Source organism: Terrapene carolina, unplaced genomic scaffold (genome assembly GCF_002925995.2).
Source record: "Terrapene carolina triunguis isolate 2854851 unplaced genomic scaffold, T_m_triunguis-2.0 Scaffold42, whole genome shotgun sequence".
In the NCBI taxonomy this organism is placed as follows: Eukaryota; Metazoa; Chordata; order Testudines; family Emydidae; genus Terrapene; species Terrapene triunguis.
Genome location: NW_020664393.1, coordinates 60828430 through 60846595, shown reverse-complemented (window position 1 = coordinate 60846595; position 18166 = coordinate 60828430). Strand labels below are relative to the sequence as shown.

General features: G+C 38.2%; 1 protein-coding gene across 1 annotated transcript in view; it reads left to right on the top strand.

The window, feature by feature from the left end:
- NBAS (neuroblastoma amplified sequence) overlaps nt 1–18166 on the top strand; it is a 381012-nt gene that overhangs the window by 239849 nt on the left and 122997 nt on the right. Inside the window, exons 42-44 of the mRNA XM_026655553.2 lie at nt 4277–4387; nt 9314–9564; nt 13899–14233. Of these exons, the coding sequence (XP_026511338.1) occupies nt 4277–4387; nt 9314–9564; nt 13899–14233 (697 nt within the window). The remainder of the gene's footprint in view (nt 1–4276; nt 4388–9313; nt 9565–13898; nt 14234–18166) is intronic.

Below are 18166 nucleotides of genomic sequence, written 5' to 3'. Positions count from 1 at the left end.
ATCCTAATTTCCAGAATCCCTTTATTCTAGTCTTGGGGTTCTCGAGAATAGGCTGCAGAGTGCCTCCTAAAGGCTTGATACACAAAGAAATGACAATGCTGAGCATCAAAATACCTTACTTCTAGGTACCTAGAAAATCACTGGGATTCCCAAAGTCTGAGTTAGGTGCCTAGGCTCCCTATACAATAAATGGGGAAAGATAGGCACCTTAGAAAGAAATTGACAAAATCGAACAAGTGAGGCTGCTTCTCACCTAAACTAGACAACGGGAGATGCCAAGCTAAGGAGTGTTTTGCTAAGGCCCTCCCCTCTCTCGGAAGCAAGTGCCTAAATACAGACTGCAGGAAGGTTCCTCCTTCTGCTCGGGATTTTCAGCTGCAAACCTTGTCTTGGCATTAGGCACCTACGCCATTTTAGCAAGGAGCATGGCATGGGGGAAGAACCTCATTCATAATTTTTAACCCAGTGGTTAATGTACTGACCTGAGATGTGAGAGACCTACTCTTCAAGAACCTGTTCTACCTGAGAGGAGAAGGAATTTGAACTGGAACCTACCACCTCTCAGCTGAGTGCTCTCACAACTGGGCTATGGGATATTCTGCTATGGGGCCTTCCTCAGTCTTTCCTGTTGAAGCTGTTCCACGGTGGAAATGCTCCTTATAGTGTATGTGTTTGTCAAATATTGTTTGGAGTTAAACAGCCATTCCTGCTGCTATAAGTTAACAGAATTTCAGCAGATTTATACCAGACTTGAATACCAGCTAACACAGAGGGTCAGTGAAAACCCCCTGCTACCCTGTAACAGTCAGATTGCATCATATTCACCACGTGTGGTGATATCCCAGCATGATATTGTTCCCTGCTCATATATATTGTCCGTTATCTTGTTTTAGTTCTTCCATATTTTATGGAGAATAGTGCAGTGGCATGTCATGATGAATTTTATGGGAAGTGTGGGAACCAGGATAAAAATACATTAATGTGTGCACTAGGAATCAGAAGGGAAGGAAATTGGAGTGGACCCAACATTCTAAATCTAAAACTTGGTCAGTATAGAGCAAGGCTTTAAATAACCCCCAAAATAGTAGAGGCAACCTCCTCTCTGCCTTTTTTTTTTTTCTTCCCAGTTGCCCTTTTATTGCTCTGGTGGTCCAGTGACAGTGATGTAAGAAATGTTGCGTAGATTCTTGCAGTTCTGTTGCCAATACACTGTTCACTAGCCTCCTGTGCAACTATTCTTCGATCATGGGCAAAATAATGGAACAGCTGTTATGGGACTCAATTAATAAAGAATTGGGATAATATTAATGCCAATCAACATGACTTTATAGAAAATGGACCTTGTCAAACTAACTTGATATCATTCTTGGATGAGATCACAAGTTTGGTTGAGAAAGGTAATAGTGTTGATGTTGTATGCTTTGGCACCCATAAGGCATTTGACATCTTGATTAAGAAACTGGAATGATACAAAAGCAACACGGCACACTTATTGAGATTAAAACCAGGGTAACTGGTAGGTCTCAAAATGTAATTGTAAACACAGAATAATGACCAAAAGGGTGTGTTTCTAGTGGGGTTCTACTTTATTTAATATTTTAATCAATGCTCTGGAAAAACATAAAATCATTCTTATTATTTGTATTTCCATAGTACATAGGAGCTATAGTCATGGACCAGGGCCCCATTGTGCTAGGTGCTGTACAAACAGAATAAAAAGCCCCAAAGAGTAGCAATCTATTGTCTCTTGCGTTATACCTAGATGGATTCAGATAGACAGGGAACTACAAGGAAACATTGGGACAATATTGGTCACCACGGTAGGCTATGGCATCAACGCATCAGTTTCCTAACTGTTGTCAAGTTTATTGTATGCATCATGGCAAAGGAACGTTTTAAGAAGGACAATGAGGTCACTTTACAGACGATAGGGAGCAAATGTGAGGGGTAGCATGGGAGAAAGCATAAAAGTGCTTGTTTCAAAATTTAACAAGTGGTCGAGGGTGGCATCATTGGCCAATCAGAGAAAGGAGTCCACACTTTGATTGTGAGTGAGAGATGATAGGTAAAATGGGGATAAGCCATGAAGGGCTTGAAAGTGAAGACAAGCATCTTATATTTTATATGGTAGAGAAGGGGAACCCAGTTGAAGAGATGGAAGGAGGGAAGTGACATCATCCAAGGCTTGGTCTACACTTACCCCCCAAGTCGAAGTAAGGTACGCAAATTCAGCTACGTGAATAACGTAGCTGAATTCGACATACCTTACTTCGAACTTACCGCGGTTCAGACGCGGTCCACACGCGGCAGGCAGGCTCCCCGTCGACTCCGCGGTACTCCTCTCGTTTAGCTGGAGTACCGCAGTCGACGGGGATCACTTCCTGGTTCGATTTATCGCGTCCAGACCAGACGCGATAAATCGAACTCGGAACTTCGATCCCCAGCCGCCGAACTAGCGCGGCAGTGTAGACCAGCCCTAAGTGATGGACTAGGAGAATGATCTTTGCAGCGACGTTCTGAATGAATATGAGTGGGGCAAGATTGCATTTGTCATGGCCAGAGAGAAGGGTATTGCAGTAATTGAGATGTGAGATGATGAGAGCCTAGCTGTATGGGTGGTTAGGAAAGGCTGTATCGTAGAGATGTAGTGCACAAAGAATATGCAAGATTTAGACACAGCCTAGATGTGTATACCTAGAGAGAGGTTCAAGTTGAAGATGACACTCAGGTTATGGGCCTTAGTGATTTGATCTATCCCTACATAGGGAACAAATCTGAAACGGGGTTATCAGTCTTGCTGACAAAGGTATAACAAGATCCAATGGCTGGAATTTGAAACTAGACAAATTTATAAGGCACAAGTTTTTAACAGTGAGGGTAATTAACTATCAAAAAAACTAACCAAGGGTTGTGGTCGATTCTCATCACTGGAAATCTTTAAGGATCTTTTTCTAAAAGATATACTCAACTTCAGACACAACTATTGGATTTGAAGCAGAAATTAATTCAAGAAAGTCCTGTGTTATGCCGGAGGTCAAACTAGATGATCACAACTGTTCCTTCCCAGTGCTATCTTTTTCCCACCCCAGCTCTTTCTCACAGTCCCATTCTCCTCACCTAATCAGTCCGTTTCCACTTCTCAGGATTCTTGTCCCAGTCCCTGTTCCAAAGCATGGGGACACTAGAGCTGTTCAGAAAGGGTCACCAGTATTGATTAATATGGAGAAAATGTATTTTTCCTAGCCTTGTTCTCCAAAATGGCTGAACCATTTTGGCTGAAATTTTCCAAAATAATCTCAGCCTGAGGCAGACAACTAGCATAGAAAATTTCACCCCAAACTTTAAAGCTTAGCAAACCTATAAGCAACTGAGAAAATGGGAAGTGTCAGGTGATCTTAATAGACAGATCTATCAGCCCCTGTCTCTATTATATCCCTCGAAATAGGGTTAAGCCCAAAAAAACCCCCAAAGAACCCTCACCTGAATGAAACTATGTATATAGTAAGGGCTGTCAATTAATCGCAGTTAACTCACACAATTAACTCAAAAAAAAAAAATCGCAATTAATCGTGGTTTTAATCACACTATTAAACAATAGAATACCAATTGAAATTTATTAAATATTTGGATGTTTTTCTACATTTTCAAATATTTGATTTTAATTACAACACAGAATACAAAGTGTATAGTGCTCGCTTTATATTATTATTTTTATTACAAATATTTTCACTGTAAAAATGATAAATAAAAGAATAGTATTTTTCAATTTACCTCATACAAGTACTGTAGTGCAATCTCTGTTGTGAAAGTGCAATTTACAAATCTAGATTTTTTTTTTTTGTTACATAACTGCACTCAAAAACAAAACAATGTAAAACTTTAGATCCTACAAGTCCAGTCAGTCCTACTTCTTGTTTAGCCAATCACTAAGATAAACAAGTTTGTTTACATTTACATAACTTCTGTTTGTGCCTTTGAAAAATCTATCCCTAATATTTTGATACCTATACCTATAGGAATTTTTATTTATCCCATACAAGCAATTCCAGAATGATAGATTTCTAATCTGTTTTACTTTTGAGAATAAAACAAAGAAATAAAACTAATTTGAATTGTTGTTTCTCAGTTTGTGCATGGGGTTGGGAGGGGAGGTATGCAGAGCAACAATGCCTTTTCTAGCTTAAGTATTTTTCTTTGACTTTTTTTTCCTAAGTATTTTAGAGTGACCAGTTATTTTGTTTTCTCTTGCTGTGTTTTATGGTTCTCCCCTAACAAGAACACTTGAAGAAAATGTGTACAAGATCGCTCTTTCTTTGGCTCAACGTTACAGTGTTCCACTTTGGGAAGTTTATATGACACATCTTGAGTTTCTGTTCACTGATAGTGGGTAAGTGTTGAGGCTCATCTGAATTAATTTACAGTTCTGTTCCATTGAGGTATGACCCATTCCAAGAGAATTCTCATGGCAGAAAGAAGCAGCTTTTGTTTACTACATTTGCTTTACTTTCACATAGCATGCTTCACATTTTCCATACATTTACATTTTAATCAGGCCTTCCTTAACAACCCATAAAAGGATTAATGGAGGAAGGGTTAAATGGCTCTTCAAGGCTTCATGAGGGACCTGGGAGGGAGGGGGAGATCCCGAGTGGCCGCGGCACGTGAAACAGCTGATTCACGCACCGCTGCTCTCCTCCCTCCCAGGCTCTCAAACCTGGGAGGGAGGGGGAGACTCCGAGTGGCCGCGGTGCGCGCGCTGCTTCTCTCCCTCCCTCCCTTCCTCCATCCCTCCTAGGCTTGAGACCCTGGGGGGAGGAGGCAGGGCTGGGGATTTGGGGAAGGGGCGGAGTTGAGGCGGGGCCAGGGGTGGGGTAAGAAAAAAACGGGGGGGGGGGAATTGTTTTTGCTTGGGGCGGCAAAAATCCTAGAGCCGGCCCTGGCCCTGACCTCACTAAACACAAACCATTTCTTCTCATTCCTTAGCTTCTTAAAATCATCTTAGGATATGGAATTACTTTTTTCCAAATGAGTGTCAACTCACTAATGACTGAGGCATTAAATATTTTATAGAATTTTGAAAACAATGTTATATTCTTCAAGCAGTTCTAGAAGGTTCTTGCGCTTCTCAAAATCCATGCATGCAGGGGGATGCAGTTGGCCTGCTTAAATGACACAGAAATGTATATGCTTCATTCCTGAGGATTTCATGATGGTCATTCAATTACCATATTTATTTCATGTATTGTTAACAGTAGAAAAAAGTTTTTTTTTTTTTTTTTTTTTTTTTTTTAAATGAAAAAGAGAAAATTTTACATATCACGTCTTTGTATCTAACACTACTAAATGCAAATTGGCTGAATTTTGTTGGAGAAACAGGTGATGTGCTAAAAACAATTTAAATGTGTGTGAATTTTAGAATATTTAAGTTAAAGAGGTCATACTTTTGTATATCTACCGACATTGTCATTATATATGAAATATAAGATTGCATTGGGGAATACATTTGGCTGATGCTAAGTTATTTATAATTAAGGATACGATTTTGTCACTGAGGTTGTGGATTCCGTGACTTTAAAGGACCTCCATGAGTTCTTTGGCTTCAGCCTGTACCAGAGCAGCAGGGCTGGAACAGCTGTCTAGCCCCACGGAAGGAGCAACGCGGGCTGGAGCAGCAGTCAGTTGAGAAGGTTGGAGCAGCCGCAGCAGCAGCCACTCAGAGGCTGGAGCCGCAACCAGGCTCTGGGTTTGGGTCTGGAGCAGCAGCCAAGGGCAGCCCAGCCTTGGAGCAGCGTCCAGCGCTCCTGACCACAGACTTTCATTAATTTTTGTTTATTGCCCATGACCTGTCTGTGATTTTTACTAACAATACACGGGACAAAATCTTAACCTTAGTTATAATTTATCACCATGCACAGGAATTACACTCCTATTACATAAGCTTCAACTTCTTCATATAGGGCTTGATCCTCTTTGCATTAAAGTCAATAGTATTAATACCTCTCATCTCCATAATGATATTCACGTAAGGTTCTGATTTTTTACAGGAACACCTTTCATCTTTGTAGCAGTTTTACCGAATTGGGTCCAGTTTAGGAGATTATGTCCAACGCTTGGTTATATTGATTTAAAAAAAGATACTTTTGTTTCTCATTCTAATTGGTTCGAATTAATCACATATGCGTAACAACAACCTTGTGAGGCAGGCAAATACTACATACCCCTTTTTAAGAATGGGTAAGATGGAACAATAAGAGGCTATGCCAACTGTCCTTATAGCAGGTTCAGATGGCAGTGCTTCATGCTCTCGGTATAAATACAGAACAAAAGCAATGAACCAGGGCAATTCTTATCTGTTGTTTTGAAAGTCACAACTAAACCAGTTTCAGTAAAAAAAAAAATGAAGATGTTGGCTTTAAATTTGAAATAATTCATGTATCCACACCTTTCAGTACCACTTGCACCCCTTTTAACATTAACTATTAATTAAAATGCATGAAAAAGTTATCATATTTTATAAAACATGAGACATAAGAGATAAAACTACTTATGTATGGAGTGGAGAGGTCTGAAGATGGAGGAGCAGTCTGAATTTTTCTGTCTTAAAAAAAGTAAGAGAAAAAAAGCTACAGCCCTTAAATTCGAACATGTTCCTATACTATTTATTTCATTAAAAGAAATTACACACAAGGGGTGAAATCCTGGACCCACTGAAGTAAATGGCAAAGCTTCCACTGAATTCAGTGGGGCCGGGATATCACCTAAGGCTTCTGCCATTTTATTCATTCTCTCATCTATGAATTAGTATTTGTGGAAGACTATAATAAGTGAAATACAAAATAAAGGTCCTTTTTCCAAATGAAATTCAAAAAAGTATCTTAAAAAAATTGATGTATAATAATATAAGATACTGCAGAACATTCTTTAGTTTACAATAATCTCATTTTAAGGGTGATTGAAAGCATGTGGCCATTACAGTATAATTCACTCTAGGGATTATTATATTAATAATGCATGCCTTCTTACGCATTAATGTTGAAATGAAAACAAGTTTATTCTAAGAGTTACTCATTGTTAGACAAATATGCAGTATTTATATAAGCCACTTTATGGACAGTTTCTGAAAAAAGAGACATACATTTTATACTAGTAATCATTTATTTTATTAGGTGATGACAGTAATGATCATATGATATTGCATCGTGCAATGAATCAGAATTTGTGGTGATTATTATCTAAGTTAAAAATACATTTTATGTTCTAAAGGAAAATATAACTGCTTCTTCCTATAGAAGCTATTGAAAAGGACTATTGATCACAGAAGTCTGTAAAACATGTTGACACATTGTAATTTAGTTAACAGGGAGGTTTCAATATTTATTATGTGTCAGTAAATGTATTCTAATATCTGTCTTGACAAGGTAATTAAACAAAAAGTGCAGATTTGGGAAGATTTAACTGTGGGTCCAAACTGAGCAAATGGCTTAAACTTTGGAGAAAGGAAAAAAACAGAATTTTATTTCATTAGCACTGCAGAGCCAATACAGCTATGAAGGAACAAGGTAGTTGCATTGTCTTCAGCATCATTATCGAAATTTTTAATTGTTCTATATGTAGAATCTTTATTACAGTAAAAGGTAGGACCTTAATTCCAACTGAAACAAGATTGAGTTTGCAGTTCTTGCAGTGACAAAAATCATCTTTAGGGTTGGAAACTGAGCATATTCTGTTTGGAAATCACAGGTAAATATAAAATGTCTCAATGTTGCTTCTACTGAGGCAGTATTCAGAATATAACTCCCTTTAATAAACAAGAAGAGAGCAGAAAACATCTGATTTATTGGAAATGTACTGTGGGTTAAATTCTTCAGATTTGAGCTGGTCAATTTTACATTTTCAGCATATTCTAGACATTTTCATTTGTGGCTTTAATTCTGCCTGCATTTGTATTTAACCTTGTTGTTTAGTTGTTCTTATCTGTACTAAGCTATTTCAAGAGATCTCTGGCCTTCCTGCTATTCTAAGTGTCATTTTCATGTTCAGTTAAATTTAATGACTATCACTGGTAGGTTGACAGACGTGGAAAGTGGTTCTACAGAGAGTAGGTACAGAATGGGCAGTAATACTGCAGGTTTTTTCGTCCTACCTATCGATGTTTCTCAAAGCTGTTGCACGGGGCTCAGCCCCAGGCATGAGAGAATAGCTGAATCTTCATCTGCATTAAATCTATGGGGAAATGCTTCAATCTGCTAGCAAAATGCCAATTTTAGTGACTGAATGTATTTGAGAGATTAGGCTGTCTGAAGGTACCCTCTGTATGAGTACTATATGCTGTACTTGCAGGGGAATGGATACTATGATCTAAGCATTATCTATCAACAACATCTATTGCTAGTATAAGCTAGTATAAAATCAACAAAGCCCCAGTCTAGCACAGTTATTCCACATGGAGAACCTTTCAGCATCCTGGCCCAAGTCATTTGCCATGTCACCAACAGTCCAGCCGATATTAACTTTCTGGTCGTTACTGAATCAAACAAATGACCAAAAGATATGCCATTACCATCTCCCTTTACTGACCAAGTCCTCTGACTATATTGAACATCTAAAGCATTAATATATCGTGCTTCAAGTGCATATGTACAATGTAGCTATTGACTATTCTAATTCTGCTGCTGCTTGTTCCCATGCACGTGCACATTCCTTTTTTATAATGTGAAGGTTTTTGCCGTTAAAAAAAAAATGTGGATAGCAAACTCAGGCGATTCATAATATGGAATAATTACTTTTTTAAATGGATAATTTAAAGAAAACTTGAACTGTAAAAGCTCTATTTTCTTACCCTTTTAAAACTTAAAACCAGCCAAAATCTCCATGATGGAGAACCCACCTGCCAAGTTTCATCTTAAAGCTGAATTTTTGCAGCAAACTAGAAAACCTGAAAATAGATGTTTATTATAGAAATGGTGATCCAATATCATTTGATGACTTTGGAATGTGAAAGTATGAAATATTCTGATGTGACTGATATGACTCTCTATATACATGTCTAAATAAGTAGTTTATTACCCAGCCTCTTTTCCTCTTATTGAAAGAGCATGAATTATTTAAGAATTTCTTAAATATTTGGGATCACTTTTTACACGTCAGACATATGTACATGAAGTAGTATTCACACTTCAAAATCTGTTACAAAATTGAACCTTTCTGCTTAAGGAAAAAAATTAGTTATCATGTTACCTCTTGTATTTGAGTGAATATGTATTTAATTTACTTGAGTGTCCAACCTTTAAAGCAATATTTGTTTTACACACAGCTTATCCACTGGAGAAATAGAAGACAGAGCACAAAGTCTTGGTCTCTTTGAGACTTTGAAAACCAACCCTGAAGCCCTACATCAACACATGGCCAAATATGTTTACCCGGGTATTGAAGGCATAGATCACCAGCGGTTGCTTTATTATTTTACTTTCCTTGAAAACTGTGGTTGTTCAGAATTTGTAAAGCATGCTATCAAACCTGAAACTCACATAAGACTGCTGAAAAAATTCAAGGCCGTTGCACCAGGTACGAGATTTATTTGTTTTGTACTTTATATCTGTAGTTACTTATCACATTTATTCAGTTTTCTGAGTATTGACAAGGTCACACTTTCTAGTTTCAAATTATCAGATGCTCTTTTATAAGCAAATCAGATAGATGCAGGGAGCTCAATAGGTTTCTTATGCCTCAGAGGAAAATTAACCTAATCTTTGGATTTATTGCATGTTTAGATTAGTCTTTCATAGCAAGCTACAGCAAAATGCATTGCTGAAAAAAAATTAAACAGTATTTTGATATTCTAGTCTAGTAAATGTTAAATATTTTAGCTTCTAAAAATGTTATGTAAATATTAAATGTATCTTTGTATAATTAAAATGAAATTCTCCATTCTGCAAAAATATGGGTTACAGTGTATGAAGAGGCTTAAAAAACAAAAACAAGCACTTGAATAACATACTGTGGGCAGAAATGCAGTTCATGTAAAATCTGCTCCTCTTAAACTACCTAAAATGCATTCTGTGTATTGGTGTGCCTATCAAAAATCTTAATTACATAATACATAATTTCATAGATGTTAAGCATTTTTCTTTTAAAAGTTCATATTTTTTTTAAATAATGTTGTTTGATATTACTTTATTCTGCAGAAAGGGATACAGTTTTAACTACTATTTTTCACCCGGCCTGGCAACAGGCATTTATGTAATTATATTTTTAAGCAGGGCTAATAGTGTCCCCATTATTAAAGTTGCCTGACACTACCCATTATAAGACCCTCTTTTCAGTTGTGTAGAACTTTGCCAAATTGTAATTGTTTGTTTTGAAACTTGACATGATAGGTGTCTGCCTCAAACTGAATGTTTTTAGAAAACATTTCAATACACTGGATGGCTCTGCTCTGGGGATGAATGAGGGTTGCATTGTAAATGAAGTGCTGTCTTAGCAACCCCGTCTTATGCTGCAGAGATTGGAAGGTGTGTTGTGAATAATACAGGGGATTGCAGGAAGAGAAAGGACTGTCTTATGGCTAAATCAGTCAAACGCAGCGTTGGATAATTGGATTCTATCCCGGCCAGTGCCAGAGAGTTCCTATGTGAAGCTAAGCAAGTCACTTAAAGTAAACTTTTCAGAGGTTCCCACTAATTGTTTGTGTTCCTCATTTTTTCAGTGCTCAACTTGGTCACGTGAGGTCTGTTTGCAGAAGCGCTTAGTCTTCGCAGCTACAACTGAAGTCAATGTTTTAAATGTACAAAGTGCTTTATAACGCTAAGAACTCTTTTAAAAAAAAATCAAGTCTTCAAGGCTTCTCAAGTTGAGCACCCAAAATTAGCGTACTGTTTGACCTTAATCTCTGTGCCTCAACCTCCCCAGTGGTAATTTAGAGATAATAATACTCCCTTATCGCACAGGGGTGTTGTGAAGATGGATTGATTAATTAAGCACTGAGATGCTATAGTAATGAAGGCCATAGGAAAGACCATGAGGATATTAATAATTCTGTCTTTATAGCAGGGTTTGAACAGTGTGCTGTAAATTAAGGCCTGAGGCTACACATTTAACTATGAGGACAAAACAGAATATTGAATGCTACTCATTCAGTAAGCACAGTTTGTCTGTGCACTGAATGAGGCAGGGGTCCTTTGGAAAAAATAGCATGTAATCATGAAATTAAAAACTGTCATAACAAATACACACAAAGGGGCCAAATTAAAGTTGTACAAATAGCTTTGTGGTATTTCCTAACTTTTGAGTATTTGACTTTGCAACCTTAATAATGGTCTTGTACTATAGTTTTATGTGCAATATGTATATAAAATACATATGTACACACATGTTTACTTCACACATGGTACTTGCAGCTCACACTCCCCTTTTCAATTGCTCACATCTTCCACAATAAAATTTAAGCCAAATTTTCATTTTTTGGAAGTCCAAATGTGATTTTTTGAAAGTTTGAGCAATTTTTTCTCTGCTATTCTCAATTAAATGCGCATTTAAAAAAATCATTATCAAAATTTTGCTTTTGGTTGATTTACTTGGCTAAGCCTAGAAACATCAAAATGTGATTGATTTCCAGACATATATTGCATTTAAAAAACTAAGCCACGTCTGAAAAAATGTTATGAATCTTTTCAAAAATAGCACTTTTTTTGTTTGTCTCTCCTTTGCTTTTTTTGTCATTAAGTACATCCAGCTTCATTAGTAGCAGAATTGAGGTTGGGAACTTGCAGAACTTAAACTTCACAGAAGAGACAGCTATGAAAAGCCATTAGCATAGGCCCAAGATTGAAGAATTTAAAAGTTCCAAAGCTGAACATATGTGGATTACTTTATTTCTGTGTGTGTGTGTGTGTGTGTGTGTGTGTGTGTGTGTGTGTGTGTGTGTTCTAAATTGGGAAATTAAATGTAAAACCAAGTGTTATAACACTACTGCTGTAATAATAAGCATTCAGAAGTCAGGAAATTATAGAAATTAAGGTTGTTCCAGCAACTTTATCTTGTCATGGTGTAAATAATATTCTAATCTGTCATCTTTTTACGTAAATTTTTAATATATTATTGATTTGTTGTCAATGTATACCATTGTGGGAGCAGTCTTAACATTTGCATTTCTTGGCTGCTGTTTACTTGCATCTTTAATCTTGATCTTGCCCAGTTGCTAGGGTGTTGTTTTTTTTCCCCATTTATCCACAGTCATAGCATTATTATTTGTACAGCATCATAAATGTGCATAGAATTGTAAAGACAAAAGACGAAGTCCCTGCCCTGAGGAGCTTACAGTCTGAGGCTTTGTCTACACTACTGGGGTAAGTCAGCCTAAGTTACACTATTCCAGCTACATGAATACCGTATCTGGAGTCAACGTAGCTTAGGTCGACTTACTGCAGTGTCTGCCCTGCGTCGACGGGAGAAACTCTCCCGTCGACTTACCTTACTCCTCTCGTTCCGGTGGAGTACTGGAGTCGACAGGAGAGTGCTCTGCAGTCGATTTAGCATCAATAGGGGGAGGGATAGCTCAGTGGTTTGAGCATTGGCCTGCTAAACCCAGGGCTGTGAGTTCAATCCTTGAGGGGGCCACTTAGGGATCTGGGGCAAAATCAGTACTTGGTCCTGCTAGTGAAGGCAGGGGGCTGGACTCGATGACCTGTCAGGGTCCCTTCCAGTTCTAGGAGATAGGTATATCTCCATTTAAAAAAAAAAAAAAAAATTGCAGCAGCGCCTGTCCCCAGTAAGTGTAGACATGGCCTAAGGCTCCCTGAGCTCAAGGAGACTACTGAAAGATAAGCATGTATAAGAATTTCCAGAAGGGCCCAAGTGAAAGCAAAATGTTTGAAGGATGTAGATAAACCTATCTGGCAAGAGAAAGTATGGGGCTGAGTGGAAGGGCTATAGCGTAAAGTAATGCTACTGAAGATGTTCCACCAATCTCTCAGGGTTAAGGTTTTTGGACGGAGCAGGGCTTGTTTACTTTTCTTCACAGACAGGCATACTATGTCTTTGTCTTCACTGACACACAGTGTTTTTACAGCAAGATGACTAACATGATTGTTATCTCACCGTAAAATCCTAAATGGAGACAAGGCATTTGTAGTTCTTTTCATGAGGTAGCTAGAGAAGGTCAGTACTACCCCCTGGCAATGGGTGACCTTGCCTACTTTGTCTCTGTAAAACTAGTGTTTTGTCTCCACTATGTTTTTACAGCGAGATAGCTCATGCACGTTAGTTTTCCCATGGTAAAAGCATACTTTTTGTCAGTGAAGGCAGAGGGGCAGAATCAAGTTTTGTAGGCTTTACAGGAATTTATGTATATTTGTAGCCATAGATGTTTCTGTATATGCACTTGCTTCTCTATGGATAAACACATACACCTCTACTCCGATATAACGCGACCCAATATAACACGAATTCGGATATAACGCGGTAACGGGGGGGGCGGGGCTGCACACTCCGGTGGATCAAAGCAAGTTCGATACAATGCGGTTTCACCTATAACGTGGTAAGATTTTTTGGCTTCCGAGGACAGCGTTATATCGAGGTAGAGGTGTATATGTATATGTACTTGATATGAGACTTGAATAATTTTAAAAAAATGCTAATGTTTCTTGACAGACTGTTATCACTAGGAGTTTAAACCTGTTGATTATCAGCAAATAGAAGCATCAACAGCCCTTTCTACATTACAGTCTGTCAACATGCATCAACCCTAAGTTAGAATGGACTTTGTCTGTGGAGATGATAGTTCTGTCAGTGCTCTTTCAGTCCTTGTGGGTTTTTTTGTACATAGAATGCCAAATTCAGTCCTACCTGTTGAATAGATGCAACTTTAATAACTACTTTTGTTTTTCTCTTTCTGCCAATAGATCTCAATTACAAAAAACTAACTGATGAAAATCTGAGCCCTCTGGGAGTATTGCAGCCCATCCTTACAAGTCAGAACATCTTATCCATTTCCAAACTCGCTCCCAAAATCCCTGAGAAAGATGGTAGTATGCTCTCTCCAAGCTCTGTTTACACCATCTGGTTACAAAAACTCTTCTGGAATGGTGATCACAAGCTCATTAAAAAAGCACCAGAAACAATACCAGAATGGTTAAGTGCATATGATACATGTGCAAAGTACTTTGATAGACTCTACCCAGGAGATATTGTCACTTTCATTGATGACATTACCTTTTCTTCAAAGGCTGTCACCAAGGTAAATATAATCCCTTTTACAAAAAAATTGCAAGTATGGTTAAGCTGCTTAGATAATAAGTTTCATACAGATAGTCCATATCTCATTTTTATCACTTTTTCTTCTAGGCAAATGCTGAATTAATGCACTATTTTAAAAAACAAAAACAAACAAACAAAATCCCAAACCTTAATTTTCATGTCTAAAATTGTTACTGTGGAAAGAAAATTTGTGTTTTAATTTTACATTTTTGTCAACTTAAATTGATGATAGGTTCATCCTCCCAGTGAAAGAAATACTTTCATGGTCCTCCAAAGTCTCCATGATCCAGGCCTAGCACAGAAATAAGGAAATGTTTTTCACTGGTGCAAATCTGAAAATCTAAATTTGCTCCAAGTTTCGATTAACTCCAAACCCAAGGATAATGGTCTGCATTTCTTGGATTAGTTAGAGATCTAATTTACTACTAGGACATGAGAACTCAATATAGAATGAATGTCTGATGCCCTTTTCATGGCTTACAGTTACAATATAAAAGGGTCCAAAAGATACCTGATGCCACAATTTCCATATGGCTGAAAGCCTGCTATTACAGTGTCTTACAAGAAGATGCTGCCTTCAGGGCCCAAGCTCATTCTGCTGAATCCGTAGTAACTTCTTCCACAAGGGTTTCTTATGAGGAGGTCTGTAAAGTAAAATCACCTGGGCCTTGTTTCACACCTTTGCTACCCCGCACTATGCCAACTAAGGCAAAAGCCTCACACATTACCTTTGATTCCAGAATCCTGAATGCTGTTGTCTCTAACCCTCTATCTTAAAAAAGGATGATGAGAATTCTTCCTCCTCCTCCTCCTTATTTCCTGTAGTTATTCATTCTGCTTAATCAGTTGTCATTCCCTCCTTTTTTTTGGATATTACTATTTACTATTTCCCAGCAGCTCATTCCGACTGGCTTATGACCCCTCTGCTTTTTTCTACATTAGTGTTTGCTTGCTCAAAATTTTCACTTTCTGTAGCACAGTTGGAGCACTAGTGTAGACTAGGTGCTACCAGCGTTGAAATAACTGTCATCTAGACCAACTGATTTCTACATCTCTAGCTATGTTCTTCAAGTCTATCTTCTTCTCATAAGAACATAAGAATGGCCATGCTGGATCAGACCACTGGTCCAACTAGCCCAGTATCCTTTCTTTTGACAGTGGCCAGTGCTAGATACTTCAGAGAGAATGAACAGAATAGGTAATCATCAAGTGATCCATCCCCCGTCATCCAGTCCCAGCTTCTGGCAGTCAGAGGTTTAGGGAAACCAGAGGATGGGGTTGTGTCTCTGACTATCTTGGCTAACAGTCATTGATGGATCTATCCTATCGGGGTAACTGGTTTGATGGATAGGGGGAATGTGGTGGACATATGGACATATACCTGGACTTCAGTAGGCGTTTGACACAGTCATGACATTCTGATAAGTAAGCTGGAGAAATGTGGGCTTGGCAGAACTACCATTAAGTGGATACATAATTGATTAAACAACCGCAAACAAAGAGTAACTATTGTGTTGTTTAACATCTTTATTTGTGACCTGGGTCTTGGAATATAGAGCATACTATCAAATTTGCAAATGACACAGTCTAGGGGGGTTGCCAACACTTTGGAAGATAGTACTAAAATTCAAAGGGATCTTGATAAATTGGAGAACTAGGCTATAGTCAACAAAATGAAATTCAACAAAGACAAATGTAAGGTGCTACACTTAGGGAAGAAAAAATAAATTGAGAATAATGTAAGAACGGCCATACTGGGTCAGCTCAAATCTCCATCTAACCCAGTATCCTGTCTTTTGACAGTGGCCAATGCCAGGTGCCCCAGAGGGAATGAACAGAACAGGTAATCATCAAGTGATCCATCCCCTGTTGCCCATTCCCAGCTTCTGGCAAATAGAGGCTAGGTGCACTATCCCTGCCCATCCTGGCTAATAGCCATTGATGGATCTATCCTCCATGAATTTATCTAGTTCTTTTTTGAACCCTGTTATAGTCGTGGCATTCACAACATCCTCTGGCAAGGAGTTACACACGTTGACTGTGTATTGTGTGAAAAAATACTTCCTTTTGTTTTGTTTTTATAAAAAAAACCTGTTGCCTGTTAATTTCATTTGCTGACCCCTAGTTCTTGTGTTATGAGATGGAGTAAATAACACTTCCTCATTTACTTTCTCCACACCAGTCATGATTTTATAGACCTCTATCATATCCTCCCTTAATCATCTTTTTTTCCAAGTTGAAAAGTCTCAGTCTTATTAGTCTCTCCTCATATGGCAGATGCTCCATACATACTTATTTTTGTCGCCCTTTTCTGAACCTTTTCCAAGTCCAATATATCTTTTTTTGAGATGGGGCAACCACATCTGCATGCAGTATTCAAGATGTGGATGAACCGTGGATTTATATAGAGGTAATATGATATTTTCTGTCTTATTATCTATCCCTTTCTTAATGATTCCCAACAAACAGTTCACATTTTTGACGGCTTCTGCGCATTGAGTGGATATTTACAGAGAACTATCCACAATGACTCCAAGATCTCTTTCTTGAGTGGTAACAGCTAAGTTAGACCCCGTCATTTTTTACGTATAGTTGGGATTATGTTTTCCAGTGTGTATTACTTTTATTTACATTTATCAACATTGAATTTCATCTGCCATTTTGTTGCCCAGTCATCCAGGTTTGAGAGATCTTTTTGTAGCTCTTCGCAGTGTGCCTCGGACTTAACTATCTTGAGTAGTTTTGTATCATCTGCAAATTTTGCCACCTCACTGTTTACCCCTTTTTCTAGATCATTTATGAATATGTTGAATAGGACTGGGCCCAGTACAGACTCCTGGGGGACACCACTATTTACCTCTCTCCATTCTGAAAACTGACCATTTATTCCTACTCTTTGTTTCCTATCTTTTAACCGGTTACCAATCTATGAGAGGACCTTCCCTCTTACCCCATGACTTTGCTTACCAAGCTTACTTTGCTTAATAGCCTTTGGTGAGGGACCTTGTCAAAGCCTTGCTGAAAATCTAAATACACTGGATAGTAAATAACTGGCTTGGCAGCAGCATTGCTGAGAAGGATCTGGGAGTTGTAGTGGATCACAACTTCAGCACAAGTCAGCAATGCCAATGCTGTTGCAAAAAGCAAATGCAATTTTAGGTTACATTAACAGAGGCATAGAATGGAAGTCATGGGAAGTGATAGTATCACTCTACTCGGCAGTGGTTAGGTCTTAGCTGGAGTACTGTGTTTAGTTTGTCACCAATGTATAGAAAGGATGCAGAGAAACTGGAGAGGATCAACAAAGATGGCAAGCAACAAAGATGATCAAAGGGATGGCATACAAGCCTGGCTGTACTTACAAGTTTGAAATATTAGAGACTTGTTCAGAAAGATTTGGAGAGCATGGATTGATGTCTGGTCCCTCTTAGTCCCAAGAGCGAACAACCACCAAAACAAAGAGCACAAACAAAAGCCTTCCCCCCCCCCCAAGATTTTAAAGTATCTTGTCCCTTTATTGGTTCTTTGGGTCAGGTGTCAGCCAGGTTACCTGAGCTTCTTAACCCTTTACAGGTAAAAGGATTTTGGTGTTTCTGTCCAGGAGGGATTATAGTATGGTACACAGGAGGGCTGTTACCCTTAACCTTTATAATTATGACAAATGTTCATATCATAGATTCTCCATTACAGTAGTGATCACGTCAAACTTTTCAACCTTCTTGACGGCTTCCTATGTATCCTTCTTGACAATCTGCACAAAGTTCTTAATTTTTTTTTTTAATTCCTTTATTGATAACATAGCCTTTTGTTTGGTTGGTTTTGCTTGTGCCTTCAAAACAAAGCTGTTTCAGTGCTCAGAGTCTGTTGTCCTGATTCTTTGTGGAAAAAATACTAAATATCCTTTTGACAAATA